The sequence below is a fragment of the Epinephelus fuscoguttatus genome, linkage group LG1, assembly GCF_011397635.1.
Source record: "Epinephelus fuscoguttatus linkage group LG1, E.fuscoguttatus.final_Chr_v1".
Taxonomy (NCBI): Eukaryota; Metazoa; Chordata; class Actinopteri; order Perciformes; family Serranidae; genus Epinephelus; species Epinephelus fuscoguttatus.
In genome coordinates, this window is record NC_064752.1 from 52,408,526 (window position 1) to 52,431,020 (window position 22,495).

Below are 22,495 nucleotides of genomic sequence, written 5' to 3' on the forward strand. Positions count from 1 at the left end.
TTGATGAACCTTTTTGCATAAATTTTTACAAGCACAGCACTCCCCTTGTGATTCCTGATAAAGAGTATCTACAACTGTGCCACCTATCAACACAACCTACCTGAAGATCATGGAACCGAATGCTTCTGCCACGTTTGAATTCTCCTCAGAAGCCTACTCACGTATCATCTTACAAGACTCACTCTTCAGTGCCACTGGTAATGTCAGTGAACAAGCGGGGGTTTCTACCAGAAGTATGATGAGATTACAAGAAAGAGAGACACGTTTGTTCCTGCATGCTGTGACACGCAGTGATTACATGCAGGCAAAAAGGATCCCACAGGGTCTCAGGATCAATAAGGGCCCTATCTAGGAAAAGACAATGATGCATCCTGTGATCGCTGGAGTGAAGTACTGAATAAATGCTCCTTTGACCTGATGGCTCTCACCATCCAGGAAGTATTGGCCAACCTCGCGAGAGTGTGCGAGGAGATAACACAAATACAACAACAACTACAGGACGAGTCTACAGACCCCGTAAAACTCAAACAGCTCCTCGATGAGTATGAACACCACAAAAATGAACTGGTCAAAGAAATCACTGCTTCCAAGAGAGAGAGATGCTGCTGACTGCAACAGCGGTAGAATTTACCAGTGGAAAAACCCATCCCTGTGGAAAAAACGTGGATCCAGGGCGGTGAACAGAAATGCACGGGCAAGTAACTCAGCGCATAAAGACACCCTGCAGCTGACCAGCGACCTGGAGTATGACTCGGAATCCAGCGCCTTCTCCCAAAAGAGTGAATCTTTTTTAGAACATGGGAGAAGAAACAATCTCCTACCACCACGCAGTAGAAGAAAAAATTGCAGGCGGGGGAAGAGCACCTCCCGACAGAGAGCCATATCGGACCCGGCAGACACAGAAACTAAACAGGTACAAAAATGTGATAAACTTGTCCAGCAAAACATTATCCAACACTTGTTTGACCGCCTTATGTAAAGGACTTTCTTTTGCTCCCACCACACAATGCCGTGATTTTGATATAATGGTAGACTTTAACAAGTTTTTTCAGACTTTGTGGCTCAGAGAGTTATTCAGTAGCCATGCTAAGCCTCCATCTTATCCCTCCACTGCTGGGTTTGCAGGTACTGAGAATCGATGTAACTCACTTGAGGTGGCAGAACATGAGGTTGATATGAACTCCAGACTCCCTGCTGGACCCAGGAATCCGTTCAGAGGTAAAAGCACCTTCATTCCTCCTCAGAAAAGAAATGCATCTATTGACACATATTGCAGACTGGTTGAGAGGGATGTCTCTCTTCTGCTGGGCAAGAAGGGGGAATATAAGGTGGCCAATAATTTAGCTAGGGAGCAGAGGATGGAACTGAAAGCCCTACAAAAAGACAACACAGTAGTTATCCAAAGTGCCGACAAAGGAGGAGCTATCGTTATCATGGACCGTGCTGCATATGATGGAGAAATTCAGAGACAGTTGACCAACACCACCTTCTATAAAAAATTGGACCACAACCCCACACAAGAATTTATACAGCACATCAGAGAGAAATTAGGTTCTCTTCTGGACACGGGAGAAATTACCACACAAGAACACAGTTTCATGGCAGTTGATTTTCCCATAACTCCAGTTCTGTACACTCTCCCTAAAATCCATAAACCTTTCACTAATGTACCCCCGGGTTGGCCTATCGCGGCAGCTATTGGGTCCTTAACAGAGAACATATCAGCTTTGGTCATCTCTCTTCCATCCTATGTTAAAGACTCTGTGGAGTTTACTAAGATGATTCAATCTATTCAGTTAACAGATGATAATTGCCTCTTAGTGACCATGGACATTCAGTCACTGTATACAAATGTACCCTTTGATGGTGGACTACAGGCGGCAGAATTTTTCCTAAACAAATGGCCCAGTTGTACTCCCAGCACTGCCTGTATTGTGGATCTCATACAAACTGTTCTTACATCTAACTTCTTTCTTTGTGGCTCTGACTTTTATCTTCAGGTCTCAGGCACAAGCATGGGAGCCAAAATGGCCCCGAGTTTTGCTTCCTTGTACTGTGGACTTTTTGAAAAGGACACCATTCTGAATCATCTTCGCAACCCGCATCTACCCCTCATTTCCAACAGGAGGAGGTATATTCATGATATTTTCTTTATCTGGACGGGCTCTGAGACCCAGCTGAAGGAATTCCATAATTATGTCAACACCAACAGTCCCCATTTGAAATTCACCATGGAATACAACAAACATAAAATTAACTTTTTAGACTTACTTGTTTACAGAGACTAGGCACTGATTTATTCCGCAAAAGCACTGACAGAAACTCTATACTTCATGACCAATCATTCCATCCCATTCCATTGAAGAGGAGTTTGCCTATTTCCCAGTTCAGCTGCATTCGTCGCATTTTCAGCTCTGATGTGGACTTCCATGTCTAGGCTGCAGACCTGGAAAAATGTTTTCTACAAAGACAATACAAACAGGAATGGGTTGCGGAGGCGCGTACATGATTCAACAGCATAATACAATCTGAATGTTTAAGCAACACCAGACCCAGAACATCTGAGTCCATAATCAACTGTGTTATCCAATATTCACCTCTGGGCAGAGATTTCCAATCTATCATTCAAAAACACTGGTACATTATTGAGTCTGATTCTTCTTTCAAAAGTTTAACTACAGCACCCTGCATCGTCTCCAAAAGTAGATCAGGAGCCAGAGCCTTCAGCCATCAGTCTCCTCTCCTGTGGAATCATCTTCCTGTTGCGGTCCGGGAGGCAGACACCGTCTCCCTGTTCAAGACTAGACTTAAGACTTTCCTCTTTGATAAAGCTTATAGTTAGGGCCGGCTCAGGTTTGCCTTGTACCAGCCCCTAGTTAGGCTTACTTAGGCCTAGTCTGCCCGTGGACCTCCTATAATACAACAGGTACCTCCTCTCCTTCTCTCTCTTTTTTTCTATCTCGTCCGTTTAAATGTTATTAACCCTTTGTGACCTACCACAGAGCAAGTCCACCAGAACATATCTTTACAATTTTACCTGCTGTAGGGCCATTTTTGGAGTATTTTAATATGCTATACATCAATACAACCCTTAAATCCCAGAAATTGCTAAAAAGTGCAATAAACCACTAAAAAAATGAAAATAGTTTTTGATTGTACACACATTTTGAAATATCATGGCTGTATCCCTCAAAATTGTAAATGTAAAAAAGTTGCACAAAATCCTTTCAAACCACAGAAAATTTATTTTGAGTGTTTTCATAACTTAATTTTTGAGATACACTCATTTTTATGAAATGTGACAAAAACGAAAGTTAAATGCACATTGTGCACAATTAGCAAAAATACAATATGTACATCAAAATAAACTACTTACAATAGAACAACTAAAGTTCCAAGTTCAAAGTCAAACATTACTTTTCAATAGCACCAGGGGAGCTGTGATAGGTCTTGTGACAGTTCCTGTCCACGATGAGCAATATTTTTTGCTACATTTTTATTGGTGTTGGCACACAGTGTTTTGATGAAAGTACATCCTGAACAGCTCAGATGGAGAGGGATTGTCCACATACTGTGATAGAGGTGGCTGTACACCTGGCCTCCTTTTGGGCAGAAAATGTGGTAGGGGATGTGGCTCCTTTTTCGGTTCTCCAGCCAGCTGCATCACCAGGGAGTGTCTCTGACCTGGAGCCTCTGTTTGCTGGAGACTGACTCCTTCCTCCCCCTCTGCCTCCCTCCGGGGTGCAGGGCGAGGAGACCCCCACTTCCTCCTCCTCATCATCATCGTCAACTCTGCATACAGATGTTACACAGTGTGTTAGATGTGTTCAGCATGAGAGTAATACAATAATGGTGTGTATTTAGTGAAAAATGCTTTCAGTTGTGTTACATATATATTTTCTTTACTTTACTCTAACTCAAAAACAAACAATATTTCATGAATATATACATACATGTCATAGGGGGGATCTCTCCCTTGGATGAGGTTGGCGTCATCTCCACTGTCGGCAGAATCCGGACCAGATGAGTGGACTGAATCTTCATCCGACGCTGTAATTAGCTCGAAAGCTTCGCACCAGGAGAAAAGCCGTTTCGTGCGTCCGGGTTGTTGTGGTTCCATAAATATATGTGTGCAAGTGTGTGGTGAGTGTCTGGTGTGTGTGTGTGTGTGTGTGTGTGTGTGTGTCTAAGTGTTGTTGTGAAAGAGTAAAATACAAAACGAGAGCGAGAGCGAGGGTCCGTTTCACAAAAGTAGGATTCAGACATCCAGGATAAGTAAGTAAGCCTGGCTCAACCAATCCAAAACAACAGAGTTCAGGCTTAATTGGTTCCACAAACGCCAAGCCAGGATAAGTAGACACGGATTCATCAAGCCAGGTGAAACTAATCCTGGATAAGTTGCAGCACATGGCTCCTTAAATAGACCCTGTAATTGATCACAGATTCACTGATTCACCATGGCATCACGTGCAGCATACTTCTCCCCATCGGAGCAGGACATAATTATGGAGGCCTACGAAGAGGTAAAAGAACAAATTAAAAAGAAAGGAAACACTGCCACCGCCATCAAACAAAGAGAGAAAGCATGGCAAAGTATTGCAGACCGCCTGAATGCGTATGTATTGCACAAACACACACTCACTACTCTGCTGAATCCATCACAATTACAATCCAAATAGTTAATTAACATTCCCAAAAACGTAGTTATACTCTGATTATGAAACTGCGAGTGAAATGGACTGTAGATGTGAAATTATGTAAATGCAACTACATATTTGCTCCTCAGTTATTTCATTCACTATCTATGTGTGTGTGTGTGTTATTTATTTTGTCTTAATTAATTTATTATTCTTAGATTAAACATGACTGGGCCCAAACGAACTTGGCAACAAGTCAAGATCAAATATAAGAACATCCTGCAGAATGGTAAGTGACCTGACAAATACTATGCACGTGCGTACATTGTACCCAGAGGGTGCCTACTCACATATTGTCTGTACTTATAGCTGTTAAAAAAAAAACCCACAAGCAAGGCACGGGTGGTGGGTCACCACCAGCTGACCTCACCCCTGCAGAGGACAGAGCCCTGGAACTTAACAGAGGCAGGCCTGTGTTAGAGGGGATCCCTGGGGGGACAGACTCAAATATAAATCCCTCCCAGGAAGATGCCTCCCTCTTCATTAAAGGTACATTCTTCCATCTTTACATGGGACATAACCAACCATTCATATTGAATCCATTTGGACTATCTGACTCTGTTTTACCTTGCAGTATCTGGAAACACCATCTCACTGTTGGAGCCTCCAACAGTGGCGTCACCAATACCAGAGGATGATGATCCAGTGAGTCCTCCATCAAAGTCATACTGTAAGCCTGGCATGTCTCATCTGCTTGCTTTAATATGAATCCCTTTTAAATGTGATAGGTGAAGGCACCAGTGGAGCAGCAGGAGCAGCAGATGAAGTCGATGAGGAGACTGTGTCTCTTGATTCAAGAAGGTTTGAGGTATCATGTCAAATGAAAGTACTCATTCAGTCTACAATGGTGAGAAGTCATCATCATCTGGAGCCCACACAAAATGTCATTTCTGTAACAGGACCCAGATGCTCCACAGGATGAAAGCCAGCCTTGCAACATAGTGAGTATTTATGGAAGTACATTCCCATCATGCAAAATTCCTGCTGTGCTGATTATTATGTGTTTACAGAACTCACAAGCTATCAGGCAGCTGTATGCCACACATCTGAAATGGCAAATACAACTGGCCGATCTGGACATTGAATACAAAAGAAGACAGATGGCAGACCTCTCCGTGGAGTCCGAAATTAAAAGGAGGAAACTGAGGAAACTGAACCTTGAAATAAAAACTTGAGCGGGAGGTGAGTTTCACCTTCAGTGTACACTGTATGCTGACTGTAACACAGACAATCTATTAATTATTATTCTCCTTTCCTCACCCAGCTTCAAGAAGAAGAATCTTAAATAAAAGATCAAAAGACCTTCTGTGGTGTTTGCTTGTTTAATTTGTGCACAGTTAGGTGGGATTGCAGATTGTATTCCACAGTCTGACATAATGCCTAGTGTCATCTCTATGGTAGCCCCAAGTGCTTTGATTGGTTAGAAGTCACACACCAAAGACTGGCTGTATTAAGACAAAAAGAAATGCACATAATGTACCTGAAATGCTATTTCCCAGATATCAAAACACTTTATGGCAGAAGTTGAGCAGTGTGAAGGTCAAACAGGAGCATTTTAATCAATTATCTATTCTTTAAGGCAATAGGTATCCTGATAATTAGATAACCATTTGTAGCTTGTGAGAGTGCAAAGGTGTTCCTCATTAAATCTAGCGATCCAATAGCCTATATGAAGGCCCAAAATGGTGTGTTCCTTCCTGCTCAAACAATGGCGTGTCCATTCCTGCAAGAGGTTGTGGATGAAGAAGCTCTTGTGCTCAGGAGAGCCTTCAGGCAGGAGAGGGTCTTCAGGGACAGGGCAAACCCATTGGCCTTCCCTGATGACCACCTACACGAAAGATATAGGTTTTCTGCAGATGGCATCCGATATCTGTGCAGACTGCTGGGTCCCAGGATCCAACACCACACAGCACGGAGCCATGCGCTGAGTGTTGAGCAAATGGTGTGTGTGGCCTTGCGCTTCTTTGCAAGTGGGGGCTTCCTGTACTCAGTGGGGGATGCTGAAAACCTGGCCAAGGCCACAATTTGCCGTGTGGTGCGTAGTGTCTGTCTAGCCCTCAAATCACTATCAGGTGTCTTCATCTCCTTCCCTGGACACAGAAGACTCAGTGACATCAAAGAGGATTTTTATAGGATTGCAGGTAAGAGTACAAGTGTTAAGTCATAGTAGGATACTTATTGCTTTGTGTTGCAGGTTTCCCCAATGTCATTGGTGCACTTGACTGCACCCATATCAGAATAAAATCCCCCTCAGGTGCCCATGAGGCAGATTTTGTGAACAGGAAATCCTTTCACAGCATTAATGTTCAGGTGAACATGACTTTATGACATTAATGAACATTGTACATTGCTTGTGATGTGCATTGAATGGTTTAATAGTCTACATCTTATAATTTCAGATGGTCTGCAATGCTGACTACCTGATCAGCAATGTTGTGGCAAAGTGGCCTGGCTCAGTCCATGACTCACGAATCTTTCAGTCCTCTGCAGTCTATCGGCGCCTGTCACAAGGTGAGCCACATGACCTCAATTAATAACCACTTTTAAAATCAAGGCTATGTCAAGAATGTCCCTCTATTGATAAGGCTGTGATGATGACATTTTGTATTCACAGGTGAATTCTCTGGTGTGCTGCTGGGGGACAGAGGCTATGCCTGCGAGCCTTTTTGCCTCACACCCTACGCAGACCCTCAGGAAGCACAGCAGGCATATAACGATGCCCATGCCAGGACAAGGGCTCGGATCGAGATGACCTTTGGCCTCCTGAAGGCACGCTTCCAGTGTCTGCACCATCTGAGGGTCAGTCCAGACAGAGCATGCGATATTACTGTGGCCTGTGCTGTCCTCCACAATGTGGCCTGCCTGAGGAAGGAGAGGGCCCCCAGAGTGCCATCAGATGTGGACTGGGACAATCCGGCCATCTTCCCGGATGACGACAGTGGTCGGCTGATCAGGGACCAATACGGTTGAATTATTTCAGTTAAAATGCATTCTGCACATTTAAGTTGAATATGGCCTGCAATAGCAGAGGAATTTGTGTTATTTTATATTAATTTGGCTTATTGTGCTGTGTACTGTGTGTATACAGGCCTGACATTTGTTCATTTGTTAAGTATGGATTTGTCCTGCATTTATTCCAGTGTGCAGACATGCAGGGTGTTTTATATACAGACCTTTGAGAATGTGTATTTATTCTTGTGATGAATAATATGCTTTGATTCAGTGCTTTCTATCTTGTAGAGCACTGTGTGACGTCACTTTTGAAAGGAACTGATGGATTACTTGCTTTGATTTATCCTACTCAATAAAGGAACATCATGTCATCATGTTACTGTATGGTGTGTATTTTTTTAATCATTTATTTACAGTGTATATATATATATATATATATATATGAGAGAGATAGTCTAACTAAATTTTCTACTAAAATCATTTATCTAAAATGACTGCAATTAATGATCACAAATGTTTAAATAATGACAGTGGGTCTCGTTGAATGTGATAAGAATGTGTAGTGTGAAGTGGAATAAATATTAGTTTCCATTTGTGGTAGCTGCTAACTGAGATAAGGGATGAGATTAAATAAATCCTGGAATTTAGCCTGGTCTGGAGCAGGCTAGCTCCACAGAATAAATCTCCATGGTAACTTATGTCAAAACATATCCCACTTCCCCCTATCCTGCTTTTGTGAAACTGGATCAAGGATAAGTTGATCCAGGATAACCAAGATATCCCGGCTTAATCCCTTATCCTGGTTTTGTGAAACAGGCCCCGAGTGTGTGACAGCAAGCTGAGAGAAATATTTACCGCGGAAGAAAGAGAGGAATTTCCCGGGAAATGATGTCACTTCTTGTTGCCGCGGGTAGTGTCGCAAGAAAGACACATAAGAAAATAACGTGACAGTTCACGCTCACAACGTGATGACGTTTAGTCCAACATAGGAAGTGCTGTGAATACCCGCGATCAGGTTTATGTTTTTGTTCTTAGCGCTTTTAACTGTTTTTCTACAAACCTGTCAGTGCAAGGAAACAGTACTCTGGGACATGATGAATGCATGGTAAGTTAGAGTAACTCCTCCGGTTTTAAATGCAAAAAGAATTATTGCTCTATCTTATTTGGTTGCGCTTCCACTGGTATTAAAGGTTTAAGGTTTGAAATTGTGCATAATTAAGGGCGTGGTCACTTTGAGTGACAGGTGGCACCATCAAGGGTGGCTAACTAGCCGCTGGCTCCGCTGTGCGGAGCTGAGCTCAGACTCGGCCATCTGCTCGGCCTCATCTCAGCCAATTCGTGCCCATGTTCAAGGCATTGAACTTGTCCTCCCAGCCATGTTTGTTGCCTTTTGGATATTTTTTCAGGCAAATATTGGAGTAATATGGCTTGCTGTTCGATTAATTATACCAACAGACCGTCCAAGAAGTCTGTGCTCCAGGTTTTTCATTAAGTGAAAGTCGGAAATTCTAGTATTATTTTATTCATGTTTATATGTTAGCACTAATTAGCAGGTATCGGTGTCTGCGGTCACCACAGTCACCACCTAGCTTGTCAGCAGCGTGTATCGGTGTCTGTGGTCACCATCTAGCTTGTCAGCTTATTATTATTGTATTATTAAGCCTTTATTTAGGACATGTAAAATCACGTTGATACCAGAGGTCTCATTTTCAAGTGCGACCTGTATCACAGGAGCAACATCCACATCAAGTTACAGAGCCACAGCCAATACGATACAACACAAGCTTAGCTCGTTAACTAGCTAACCGGCCAGCTAACGGTTAGCCTTCGAGCAAGAGGCCAGTCCGGGGATGCATCTAAGTCAGAGCCTGACAGAGAAGTGTTAGGATTTAGGCATTTAGGGAGAGAATATTTTGAACAAAAGGCTGAGGCTGTGTGAGGTTTGAAAATAAAGGTCCACCACGTTAGTTAGCTAACGTGATGAAATGTTAACGTTGTCATATGAGCAGTGTAACGTTAACGTAACATTCAGACTATACTTGTGTATGTAAATTAAAAAGTGGCGAACTGTGTGAAATTACAACAAGGTGTGTAATGTAATTAAAAAAAAACTAATGTGACATTTGACTGTCACATATAAAATATTAAGATTAGTGTATGATATAGGCCTGTAGTTACACAACAACAGATAATGCACAGACAGAATATGAGGACTGTGATGGCCACCATCTTTTTGTTTTGCTAAAATAAATTGATTATGATCTGTTGAACATTGAAGTAATTTAAGTTGTATTGTTTGCATGTAAAGGTGTCTGTGAAGTAGGTAGCTAACACATATATTACTTTTAATATCTATTTGTCTGTGTAAAGTTTTCCTCTAGGTGACCCAGACAGACTGGACCAGTGGACACTCAACACGAGGAGACAGAACTGGACTCCAAACAAGACTTCCCATCTGTGCAGTGAACACTTTGAGTCATCACTTCAGCACTGACTCCAGGATAAAGACACCTTTTTTCATACAGTACCTCACAAAGAGTCAAGAAACTTATTAGTTTAAAATGATGAATTATTGTCCATAATACATTTAAATGCATTACATAAATTACAAATTGTCATACATTACTAAGTACTCAATTAGGGCACAGTTTGCTCTGTACTATTACTGATAAGGTGAAATTACTGACACACCAGTGCAGTTTAGTGTTCCCCTGATGCAAAAGGCCAAATGAAGATTTTATCAATCAAGGAACATGACATGTATTTAGCGACTTTTTAGTGCCTTTTATGCAAAGACCCTTTATCATAATGAGAATTACTACCTTTTTCCTCACACACAGTCTGTGAAGTACCAATGGAAAAAAATTATTCTTATAATGAGACAGCCGAACATAGCATGATACCACAGTGGCAGTGAGCTTTGAGAACAGTTCAGTTTCCTTTGTGATAGCAGCAATTATTTTAATGTGGATGAACTGCATACTGTACATTCATACTCCAGTTGTCTTGGTAGTATACTGTTAAATTTAAAATCACATTCAAATATAAAGTCAAATATCTACAGAACTTAAACACAAAACTATTTTATGAATGACAGCCACTTACTCAGCAATAAGATCATTTTGGTGGTGAGTGGGCTTTTTTTCTGGTTTTGTTTTAACAATTCTTTAAGACAAATGAAGAAATTTCACTGAGAAACTCTTCTTTTGTGAAAAACAAGGAAATATCTGCACACTGAATAGTTTTAAGTCCTATTGGAGGTATTATTTATTTGTGACGTGACATATGAGACGGTTCTGTGGGTATTGCTTGGTATTGAGGCTTATATAGTGAGGCCAAAAAAACGTGACACACAATTGGCTGGTTATGTTTCTGTTTGCCTCACTATAAAATGTCACAATACCTTTGCCTGAGGAAGACCCTCTCAGAGTTGGCAACATAGTGAACAAGTGATACCTCCTTGGGGGCTTCAAAACTATTGTGTCCAGCTAATTCTTTGTTTTTCACTTTGAGCCCTTTTATCCAGTCACATTCTTTTGTGTTGAAACTAGACTTCTAACAGAGCAGCAAACAAAGGTTACTCTCCAAAATCTTCTCAGGCTCTGCTGCTGGGTGTAAGGTGCTTAGTTATCTTCAAGTACAAAGTTAAAATAATCAGGCTCACACAGAAATGGACTGCTTAATTATTTGTCAATGACAATGTTAAACATTAATGCTTTATGTTTTATCTGTAGTGTATGACTTGTTTGCCCTTTCAATTGACAGTCAGATTTTATTGTGAAATACAACATTCAGTCAGTAACAAAGACAAAAGGAGTGCAAATGTAAATAGAATTTATTGAAATTTTAAACAAGTTATAGATGAATATTAAAAACTTAACATTAGCCATGACAGCCTGGGCTATGTTCAGGCCTAACAAAATGTGTCCTAAAGGCCAAATTCAAAAGCAGTGACACTGCCAACTGTAAGCAGTTCACTGCGTTTGGAGATGGTCTTTAAGACAATTAACTAATTTATTTAAAAACATATAATTTCTCCTAGATGTGAGATGAATGTGTCTGATGTGAGGGTGCTCAATTATGGCACCGTTTAAACTAGGAACAAATGTAGCCATAACACTGTTAACACATTTCCTGGCCTTGTCAATCTTTGCTGGATTGCCACCAGCCTCCCACCTGCACCTTTGGGCCAATGAAGAAAATATTATCTTAATGCCAGGATGCTGGAGGTGAAGCTGGTGCAGGTCCTCCTTCATCATGCTGACCAGCTTGACACTGCTGACCTTTTCTATGTCATTGCCGCCACAGTGGATGATGAGGACATCTGGTGCCGCTCTTCCTCGCAGGGAGTGAGAAAAGAAGGAGAAAAGGCCTCTCCACCCCAGCCAAACCAGCAGACACGGACGCCCGGCATGCTGAGGGTGCTTCCTAAGGTCTCTGCAACTCTCTGGACACCACGCCGGACATAGCTGTCACCAATGCTCCACACTGTGCATATGAAAGTAAAATGAGTGTAATAAATAACTAGTGTTATATATTTAAAAACGTTGAAGCATTTTTAAGATTGCGTAATCTCAATAACAGCTGAATCATTGTTTCAAGGTTTGATGTATAACGTTAGTTTCAGCTAAACTCAACTTACCTCAAGTTTCGTGAGGGAGCTGGCACCAAGCTGGAGCAGCCAACACCACAGGGCTAGCCAAAGTAGCGTAGCTTGTTAGCCTCGTAGCTTCTTAGCCTAGCTTGTTAGCCTTAGCTAACTTAGCAGCGCAGAGCGAGCTGGGCATGTTTAAGCAACCAGGCTTCCTTCGGCCCGCCTCTTTGCCCATTTTTGATTGTCTGGGAGTTGGGTGCAGTCAGGCACTGCCAAGATGGCAACGTCCATAGCTGAGTATTTTGAGCTTCAAACCCGCTCCTCAGAAACGGATGGGTGACGTCACGGTGACTACATCCATTATTTTTATACAGTCTATGGTCCGTCCTGAAAGAGGGATCCCTCCTCAGTTGCTCTTCCTGAGGTTTCTATCGTTTTTTTCCCACCTTAAAGGGTTTTTTTGGGGGAGTTTTTCCTTATCTGCTTATCTGTATGCTGTAAAGCCCTGTGAGGCAAATTGTGATTTGTTATTTTGGGCTTTATAAATAAAATTAATTGATTGATTGATTGATTGATTGATCGTTTATAAGAGAGCACCAAACCTCAGGAGCCTGTTGGTGAGAGCTCATCTTCCTCCCCGAACTCCACCCCATTTTTTACAGTCTGTTCCTGCTGGGAATTACAGATGTGGCCACTGCACCCAGTGTAATTTCACAAACAAAACCAGTACCTTCAATCATCCACGTACAGGTAAATTTTACGATATCAGGGGAGTGATCACATGTAACACCAAAAATGTCATCTATGCGCTCAAGTGCCCATGCGGTTTAGCATATGTGATTGCTATATCGTCTTTTAAATGAACTTTTCTTCTTGATATTACATGTCATGACGTTTCTTACCTGATGTTTAGACGTGTCATATCCCTGACACATGATGTAAATACTATTTTAGGTCTTGCTACCTACTTTGTGTCTTGTAGATGTTTATGTTGTATATCTCACAATGTTATCACATGACTTGTCAGGTGACCCCTTTGACATGTGTATATATAGAGGTGTTTCTCCTACCAGACTTTGTCTGATGAAAGGTGTGTAGCCCACATTAGTGGTTATCTATTAAACAGCTATTGGAGCTATATCTGGTGTGCGGCCTCTTCATGTAATTTTTGGATTCACCTTTGTGTCCAGCACCAGCTTTATCTGTATTTGGATGTGCATGCTGTGATGAACCTTTTTGCTACATCAAAGCTCCCAGACAAATGGTTAACATAAAAATCAGACAGAGGTTTTCTGGTACACATTAACCTTAAGCTGAAGTTGTTGAATACCCCGCTTTGTCAGTGATTTTGGCGTCTGACACTTTGACACCAAAAGCCACCTTTCGCGGCAGTATGTAACGCAGCTGGACATAACCTTTGGCATTGTTATGACATGCCTCTGGATGGCTGGATGGCACCTATCAGGGCAGTATGACATGCTGCTAGATACAGTCAGGCTGAAACGCTGCTGGTAACGATGTAATATAAGGAGTAGGAAAGTCTGTATAGGGTGGGGAGGAGGGGAGGTGGATGGGTCCAATGAACCCCGGACTTTCACCTGGGAGCCGAGTGTGCGAAACCTAACCACATGTTTTTGTTGCCTAAACCCAACCACATGCTTTAGTTGATGTCCCAGTGTTGGTAGCACGTCCTGGAATGTCAATAACAGATGGAGAAGGATACCTAGCACGTCATATGTCAATGTAAAAGCTTTTTAATATGTAAAGTAGTCACTGTAGAATGTGATAAAGTATTCTAATGGCAATGCTGGGGACTGCCAGTGACAGTTTTAAATGTTTTAATAACTGAGCTGGGGTATTTTGATGACTGCAATGGAGATTATGTTCATTTGGTCAATAAATGGCAGATACAACACATTATCCCACTGGTCACAATTATGACTGACCACAAAACACACTTTTCACCTACTTTTCCATGAAAATCTTTAAAAATAATGATTGATTTCCCTTGGAAGGTTTTTTTTTCTAGTCATAGTCTGTGTGTTTTAATGTCTAGAAATGAACTGTCAACAGAGTGCTGAAGTGCAGCAGTGTTGAACTATGGGGAGCCAGTTGGATGAGTGATGGGCTTCAAAAAAGGTCCCTCCATCCAACCCATTCCTTAATGTTTTTCGTTTGTATTGTTTTTACAACCTAAAGTATAATTTAACAAACGTTTCTTTAATCTTTTTGGTCTTGTCACTGTCTGGAGGGAATTTCTCTGTCCCTTTAACACAGTATTTTTCAGTGCTTTATTACAGTGGTGTGGTGACTGTGGCTGTCATTCACTCTTCACTGTCTGTCTCTGCCCAGAGCAGGACAGTGAAACACCAGGTGCCATAGATGATAAACAAGCAGTTTCTCACACTAACTGAAATAAAACCAGTGCTCATAACTCTCATTCTATATTTTGTTTTGTGGATGGTGTGTAGTGTTGCGCCACAGGTGGTGCACAGCCCCTGCTGAGAGAGAGAGAGTAGAGGAGCAGCCGAGAGCTGGGGAGTCAAAGACGGCTGCACTCATAGCATTATTGCGCATGAAAGCTTTACGAGTTAAAAAAAAAAGAAAGAAAACACCAGCTTACAAAAATAAAGGATCACATTCTCGATATAGTTAAATAAAGGTGATCCTGATCAGTTAAAAAAATTACCTTGATTGGTCCCCATCCCGATCTTTGAGATTGTATTGGGACATCCCTAATTTTCATGCAGAATATGAACAGGTTTTCAGTAATGTTTTGTAATTTAATTTCATAATAGTAAGCTATAACAAAAAGTGATGGTCTTATGCTCACATGGAATCAGGCAGACAGACAACACCTTCTGGATGGCACAGGATGAACAAATAGTCTGATAGTCAAATAGTGGCGGGAACAGTAAACAAAACACGTGTAACGATATGTTATGATGGTGCTGTTGTATTGATGGCAAAGAATGGAATAAAATATATTTATTCTTTTGTATCTGTTATTTTATGTAAATATTCTAGTAATGTCCAGTAATTATCCAGATCACACGTTTTCTTCTTGTGAGAGGGAGCCATGTCACATATGGTTAAAAATTCTGTTGCACAGAATGGCAAACAGTTAAAAAATGGATGTGGGTAGATTTGTAGGTGTGCTAAAAAGTCATTTAAATACACACATGTATGCCTATCAACTCTTGCAGTTCTGACTCTAGTCTCTACTCATAGGTAAGAATACTTACTTACTCACATCTTCAAAATCCCTACCCTTCTGGCAGTGCTGATAACAGCTAATTTTAACCGGCAGTCCTCCCAACAATTTCAATACAGATTTGTTGTTCATGATGTAGCATTATCAGGTACAAAATAGGGTGCATCCTGCAATGCAGCGGTGTCAAACATACGGCCCGCGGGCCAGAACCGGCTCGCTGAAGGGTCCAATCCGGCCCTCAGGATGACTTTGAAAAGTGTGAAAATTATAGAGGACATAGATTCCTTGTTTTTTTCAATAAAATGCACTGCTGTTCTTGTATTTGTCCACTAGGGGTCCCACTGTCCTAATAAAAGTAGGAAGCCCTAAGCTGGATATCTGTGAGTCACGTGACAACACAGTCAAGTGCTTACAGATATTACATGCAGGAGCGGCTGGTGAAAAATGTCTTCATCAAAGAGGAGAAAACTGGACAGAGAGTCTTGGATTTTCCAAGAAAAATGGATCAGTTTGTATTTATTCACACAGGTAAATGGGAAGCCAGTGTGCTTGGTGTGTTTGCAGCACCTTTCAGTGCTAAAGGAATATGATATTTGATGACACTATCAGACTAATCATAGCAAGAAATACAAGAACTTGCAAGGACAACTGAGAACAGAGAAGATAAATGAACTGCTGGCAGGTTTGAGGAAACAGCAGTCTGTTTTTAGTTGTAGCCGAGAGATCAGTGATGCAGCTGTTAAAGCTAGCTACTTTATTGCAAATGAAATAGCATCAGCATCAAAGCCGTACTCCGAGTGCAAGTTTGTGAAGACATGCATGCTGAAGGCGGCAGAAATTGTGTGCCCCGACAAGTGCCAGGCCTTTACCAACATCAGTCTGACAAGAAATTTAGTAGCAGAAAGGATTTCCGATCTTGCTGGAGATTTTGACAGTCAAATTAAGGACAAGGTTAAGTCATTTCCTGCATTCTCGGTTGCAGTTGATGAGACCACGAACATTACCGATGTTATTCAACTGGCCATATTCATTCGTGGTGGTGATGAGAGTTTGACTGTCACCAAGGAGTTCTTAAGTTGGTGACAATGACAGACACCACAACAGCAAATTACTGATGATTAACTACTAATGAATGAATTAACTCTCTTGTTGGAGCACTGGACAGGGTCAGGGTCGACAGGGCCCGCACTGTCAGCCTGGCTACCGACGACGCAACATCAAGAATTGGTAAAAAGTCAGGTGTTGTGACAAAATTCAGAGGAAAAGTGCAGGCTGCAAATGGAGAGCACAGTTTTTGGACTTTTCACTGTATTTCGCACCAGAAAGCATTGTGTTGCAAGTCGTTAAGAATGGATCACGTCTTTGAAGTGGCTGACTATATTATTAATTTCATCTAAGGCAGAGGTCTGAACCATCATCAGTTTGACAGCCTTCTTACTGAAAAACACATTACCCATAGCCTGCTGTACCACACCAAAGTACGATGGTTAAGCTGTGGAGCCGTGCTGATGCGTCTTTGATTTACAAGAGGAAATTGGACAATTTATGGAGCAAAAAGGAAAACCAGTGCCGGAGCTGAAGAATGTTGTATGGCTGCGGGACCTTGCATTTACGGTGGATATTACAGAGCACTTGAATATTCTGAACAAAATGATGCAAGGCCATAACAAAGTTGTCACACAGTATTATGACAGCATATGAGTGAGCCAGATCTCAGGCTGTTCATTATCTGTTTTGTAAATGCTGTGTTCATTAATTGTGAATGTTTTCAGAATGTTTTTGCACTAATGTTTTGTGCCTTTTTAGATCCTCTGTGATCTATAAATTGTAATGGACATGTAGACTAAAAGTGAACAATAGACTGATGGAATGTGGAAAAACTGAGACACACTGTTGAAATAGCAGTTATTTTTCTGAAGACATCTCAGGTTTTGTGAATAGATTGTTCATTAATTGTGTTTGTAATTCTTTACACTAAAAGAAAGGAAACAATTTGGAGGTATTGTTATTCATAAGATTATTACGCGGTAGTTTTACTAGTCTACTAGACTAGACTCTTCAAATCAAAGTGGGCTGTATGCAGCCCCCAACTGAAATGAGATTGACACCCCTGCTCACGCATCTATAGTGAGTATACTGTGTCCTTTTGCTCCAAAGGTGTCCTCTTTTCATCCCAAACACCTTTCCTGTTGTCTTCAGGATGACAGTGTGCTGATGGTCTAAGGCTCTGCTGTTTAGCCTGCGAAAAATGTATGTTACACAACAGAAAAACATCGGCCACTGTCATCTGTGATTCTCACCTTATTTGTAGATATGCCGATGGCAGTCAACAAGCAGAATATAGGCCAGTATTGTATTCCAGTATTTTTTAATAAGGACAAATTGTGGTTTGTGATATTGAGCTTTATAAATAAAATTGATTGATACTGATGTTTAGGGTCTGTTGCACTTGTGGCAATTAGCATTGTCATTGCAACTAGAGTAAAATTTGCTTGTGTTAGCATTTCATTCTCTCTGTCGTGGCCTCTGCTCTCAAGTTACATTACTGCCTGTTTGGCGTGTCTGTGTCAGTGACTGTGTGTGTGTGTGTGTGTGTGTGTGTGTGTGTGTGTGTGTGTGTTTGTGTGTGCTCAGCCCTGACTTTGACCTTGTGCAACAGTATTTTTATTTATCTTTCCAGTCACTTTTAACATACCTGATTTTTGTCTAGCTCACAGTTCTTATACTCCTGCTCTCCTTGCTCCTGGAAGGTGACGATGACGAAGCCCACAAATATATTCATCATGAAGAAGGCAATAAGGATAAGGTAGATGATAAAGAAGATTGAAATGGCCACTCGGTTGTTGTACACTGGGCCTTTGTCCTCTAAGTTTGAATCAATGGCTTTATATAGTAACCTAGGTAAAAATGCAAAAAAAAAGAAAAAGTCACACACAAATCCACATATATGCAATATGAAGACAGAAAAGAGAATCAACCCCAAATCGATAAAAAATGGATTGTGGATATATTTAATGCCACTGAGTAAACTGTTTAGAAGCTGCTTACAGCAGACATCTGTATGTCAATGCTGAAATTAATAGAAACCATCAAAGAATTAGCATAGTACAGATCATAACTCACTTTGGCCATCCTTCAAAGGTAGAAATGGTGAAAAGAGCCAGCATCCCATTGAGAATGTTGTCAAAGTTAAGTTCTGAGTTGATCCATTCCCTCTTGTGGACCTCCATTTCATGAAGTGCTCCTTCCTGGTACTTTATAAACCAGCCTCTGAGCCACAAAGTGGAAGGGAAAGACAAATAGGCAGGATCACCTTGATTAGTATTTTTACTAAAACTGGCACTTGCACATTATGAGACAATCAGTTTTCTTGCTCCTGTAGCCAGCAGTAATGACATAAGTTAGCCCCATTTCCGTATATCCCATCCATTGCATGACAATGACAGTACTAAACTTTTCTAAGAGAACCATCCAAGACTGTCCCTCATGCAGTGGATGAGGCAGTTCTGAACAGGGCTAGCTATGGGGTTGATTAAAAATACACAAATAAAGGACTGAACAGCAACAATCCAACTTCTCCCCCCAGCCTGTAGTCAGCCAGAATAACTGTTTATAGCTAATATTACTGCCTACAGCAAGCATAGAAACTATTTAGGATTTTTATGAATGCAATTTAAGACTTCTAAATACCTTATTTGGTCTGTACATGAGGAAACAGAATTCTGTGCTTCTGAAGACCTGTCAGGTCATGTAGATACCTTGTTAATGAAGTCCAAATATTGGTACAAGGGGGAGTATCTGGTTAATCTTAATCAAGATCCACTTTCTTTTTTCAGAGCTTTCAATCACATATTGCAGGCTTCAGAGGCGGAATGGTAACTCCTGTTTCTGTTCAAAGATGAAAGGTTTTCCATTCTACTAATCATGCCCTCTGTCCTCCAGTGTGAGACCAGAAAATTGCGGCAATGTCTCTGTAAAGCACTTTGAATTACCTTGTGTTGAATTGTGCTATACAAATAAACTTGCCTTGCCTTGCCTTGCCTTGCCTTTCTCCTGCATTGTTCAAAAGCCTACTCAATTATGAGTGCTGCTACGCTAAAAGCTAATGATTAAGCTCAGAGTTTAGTGATAGTCAGAGAGGACAGGAGAGAAAGAAGAGGAAGAGGACAGGACAAGAGCAGTCAGTGGCGGAGCAGCTTGTAGCTAATGGGTACCTGTCTGTAGGCTCTCCACCTGTCAGTGAGACAAACATGAAAAACGTGCAGTTTAACTGACGAGGAGCGGTCATTACGCTCGACTATTACGCACGGTTGTGAGGTGCGCAGTGGCAGATCTCACAGCACACTGTTTATAAACCAGTTTACCAGTTTAATTGCAGGAAATGTTTAGTTGTTAAGCCATTTCTCATAAATATAGACATTCACTGTATATCCACTTTTCTACATGTGGCTGCTGCTTGACTCTCTCGTTATCAACAACTTGCAAAGCTGAGATAAATGTTTAAAGTCCAAAAAAAGTAATTTATTACGAACAGGTCAATAAAACAGGTTTCAAAATTCAAAATACCTTGTAAACAAACAAAATATTCAGTATTACACATTTTCTTTGGTTACTTTTCTTTCAAACATTTTTTAAAGTTATGATCTCACTGCCGGTAAAAAAAAACAAACATACTGACAGCTCAACACTGCAAGACAGGTTTCAAAGGAGAATAAGAGAGAGAGAGAGAGAGAGAGAGAGAGAGAGAGATCAAGTGGGCGTGTAAATAGCATAATCTGAAAAAGGCAGTTATCTGACTATGAGAAATCTGATAAACTTAGATTTTTGCCTGATAATTACTTTATTCATTGCATGTGTACATGTTAATTTCAATCAATCAATCAATCAATCAAGCAATTTTATTTATAAAGCCCAATATCACAAATCACAATTTGCCTCACAGGGCTTTACAGCATACGACATCCCTCTGTCCTTATGACCCTCGCAGCGGATAAGGAAAAACTCCCCCAAAAAAACCCCTTTAACAGGGAAAAAAAAATGGTAGAAACCTCAGGAAGAGCAACTGTTCTGGCTACTGTGGTACAATATGTTTAAAGGGTGTATTAATATCTGGCAATATACATGTGTGACAATAGTCATATGTGTATAATAACAGTAGAAGTATGACTAATGACTAATGATAACAACAGCAGCAGCAAGAGGCATCTGGCAAGACCACAGCAGCAGCACAACCACACACGTCACGCTGTCCAGGCACCGCTGCGATATGTGTTAATCTGCGAGACAGTGGACACAAAGGCTCCAGATAAGAAGCCGAGTTAGTGACATCCAGAATGGCCGAGTTAGCAAGATCCAGTAATAGAATACGAGAGAGAGAGAGAGAGAGAGAGAGAGGGAGAGAGAGAAGGAGAGAAGGTGCCCGGTGTATTATAGGGGGGTTCTCCGGCAGACTAGGCCTAAATCAGCCTAACTAGGGGCTGGTACAGGGCAAGCCTGCGCCAGCCCTAACTATAAGCTTTATCAAAGAGGAAAGTCTTAAGTCTAGTCTTAAATGTGGAGACGGTGTCTGCCTCCTGGACCATAACAGGAAGATGATTCCACAGGAGAGGAGCCCGATAGCTGAAGGCTCTGGCTCCTGATCTACTTTTGGAGACTTTAGGGACCACGAGTAACCCTGCGTTATCAGAGCGCAGTGTTCTGGTGGGATAATATGGCACTATGAGCTCTCTAAGATATGACAGAGCTTGACCATTTAGAGCTTTATAAGTTAACAGCAGGATTTTAAATTCAATTCTGGATTTTACAGGGAGCCAGTGCAGCAAAGCTGAAACAGGAGACATATGATCTTGTTTCTTAGTTCCTGTTAGTACACGTGCTGCTGCATTCTGAATTAGCTGGAGAGTTTTTAAGGACTTACTAGAGCTACCTGATAATAGAGAGTAGAAATTGGTGCTCATCCAAGTTTTTTTGTCTTTAAGGCAGTTATGGAGTTTAGTTAATTGATTACTTTCTTCTGGCTTCATCGATAAATACAACTGTGTATCATCCGCATAACAATGGAAATTTACAGAGTGATTTCTAATTATGTTACCTAAAGGAAGCATATATAGAGTAAATAGGATTGGTCCGAGCACAGAACCTTGCGGAACTCCAAAACAAACTTTGGTACGTAAGGATGATTCATTATGAACGTCAGCAAACTGAAAACGATCAGATAAATAAGATTTAAACCAGCTCAGCGCAGAACCTTTTAGGCCAATTAAGTGATCCAGTTTCTGCAGTAGAATTTGATGGTCAATTGTGTCAAACGCCGCACTAAGATCTAATAAAACAAGTACAGAGACAAGTCCTTTGTCTGAAGCAATGAGAAGGTCATTTGTAATTTTAACTAGTGCTGTCTCAGTGCTATGATGCACTCTAAATCCTGACTGAAATTCCTCAAATAAATTATTATCATGGAGAAAATCACACAGCTGGTCTGCGACTACTTTCTCAAGGATCTTTGACAGAAAGGGAAGATTAGATATTGTGTCTATAGTTGGCTAACACCTCTGGATCCAGGGTGGGCTTTTTTAGTAGACGTTTAATTACAGCTACCTTAAAAGACTGTGGTACATAGCCTGTTAATAAGGATATATTGATCATATCTAATATATGAGTGTTAACTAAAGGAAAGACCTCCTTAAGTAGCCTAGTTTGGATGGGGTCTAAGAGACACATTGATGATTTAGATGAAGAAATCACTGCAGTCAATTCTTGAAGAGAAATTGGGGAGAAGCAATCTAAATATATATTAGGTTTTACAGCTGTGTTTGAGGTTAGATAGGTACTATCTGAGGACAGGAGGTCATGAATTTTGCCTCTAATAGTTAGAATTTTGTCATTAAAAAAGCTCATAAAATTATTACTGCTAAGGGCTAAAGGAATACAAGGCTCAATAGAGCTTTGACTCTCAGTCAGCCTGGCTACAGTGCTGAAAAGAAACCTGGGGTTGTTCTTATTGTCTTCTATTAATGCTGAGTAATAGTTTGCTCTGGC

At 41.1% G+C, this 22,495-nt stretch overlaps 2 protein-coding genes across 2 annotated transcripts in view; one reads left to right on the plus strand and one right to left on the minus strand.

Moving 5' to 3' along the window:
* The window catches only part of LOC125886092 (dihydropyridine-sensitive L-type skeletal muscle calcium channel subunit alpha-1-like), a 542,543-nt gene that overhangs the window by 265,801 nt on the left and 254,247 nt on the right, over positions 1 to 22,495 (minus strand). The window contains exons 24-25 of the mRNA XM_049572040.1: positions 18,581 to 18,727; positions 18,153 to 18,354 (exon numbers count right to left, since the gene is read on the minus strand). Of these exons, the coding sequence (XP_049427997.1) occupies positions 18,153 to 18,354; positions 18,581 to 18,727 (349 nt within the window). The remainder of the gene's footprint in view (positions 1 to 18,152; positions 18,355 to 18,580; positions 18,728 to 22,495) is intronic.
* On the plus strand, positions 6,406 to 7,667 carry LOC125887259 (putative nuclease HARBI1). The gene is made up of 4 exons (XM_049573944.1): positions 6,406 to 6,838; positions 6,892 to 7,007; positions 7,097 to 7,208; positions 7,312 to 7,667. Exons 1-4 carry the CDS (start codon positions 6,406 to 6,408, stop codon positions 7,665 to 7,667), a joined length of 1,017 nt encoding a protein of 338 aa, XP_049429901.1.

Coding starts and splice junctions, on each gene's coding strand:
- LOC125887259 (XM_049573944.1), top strand. CDS start 6,406: ATGGCGTGTCCATTCCTGCAAGAGGTTGTGGATGAAGAAGCTCTTGTG. Junction 7,008..7,096: donor TTCACAGCATTAATGTTCAG/GTGAACATGACT, acceptor TTATAATTTCAG/ATGGTCTGCAATGCTGACTA. Junction 7,209..7,311: donor CTATCGGCGCCTGTCACAAG/GTGAGCCACATG, acceptor TTGTATTCACAG/GTGAATTCTCTGGTGTGCTG.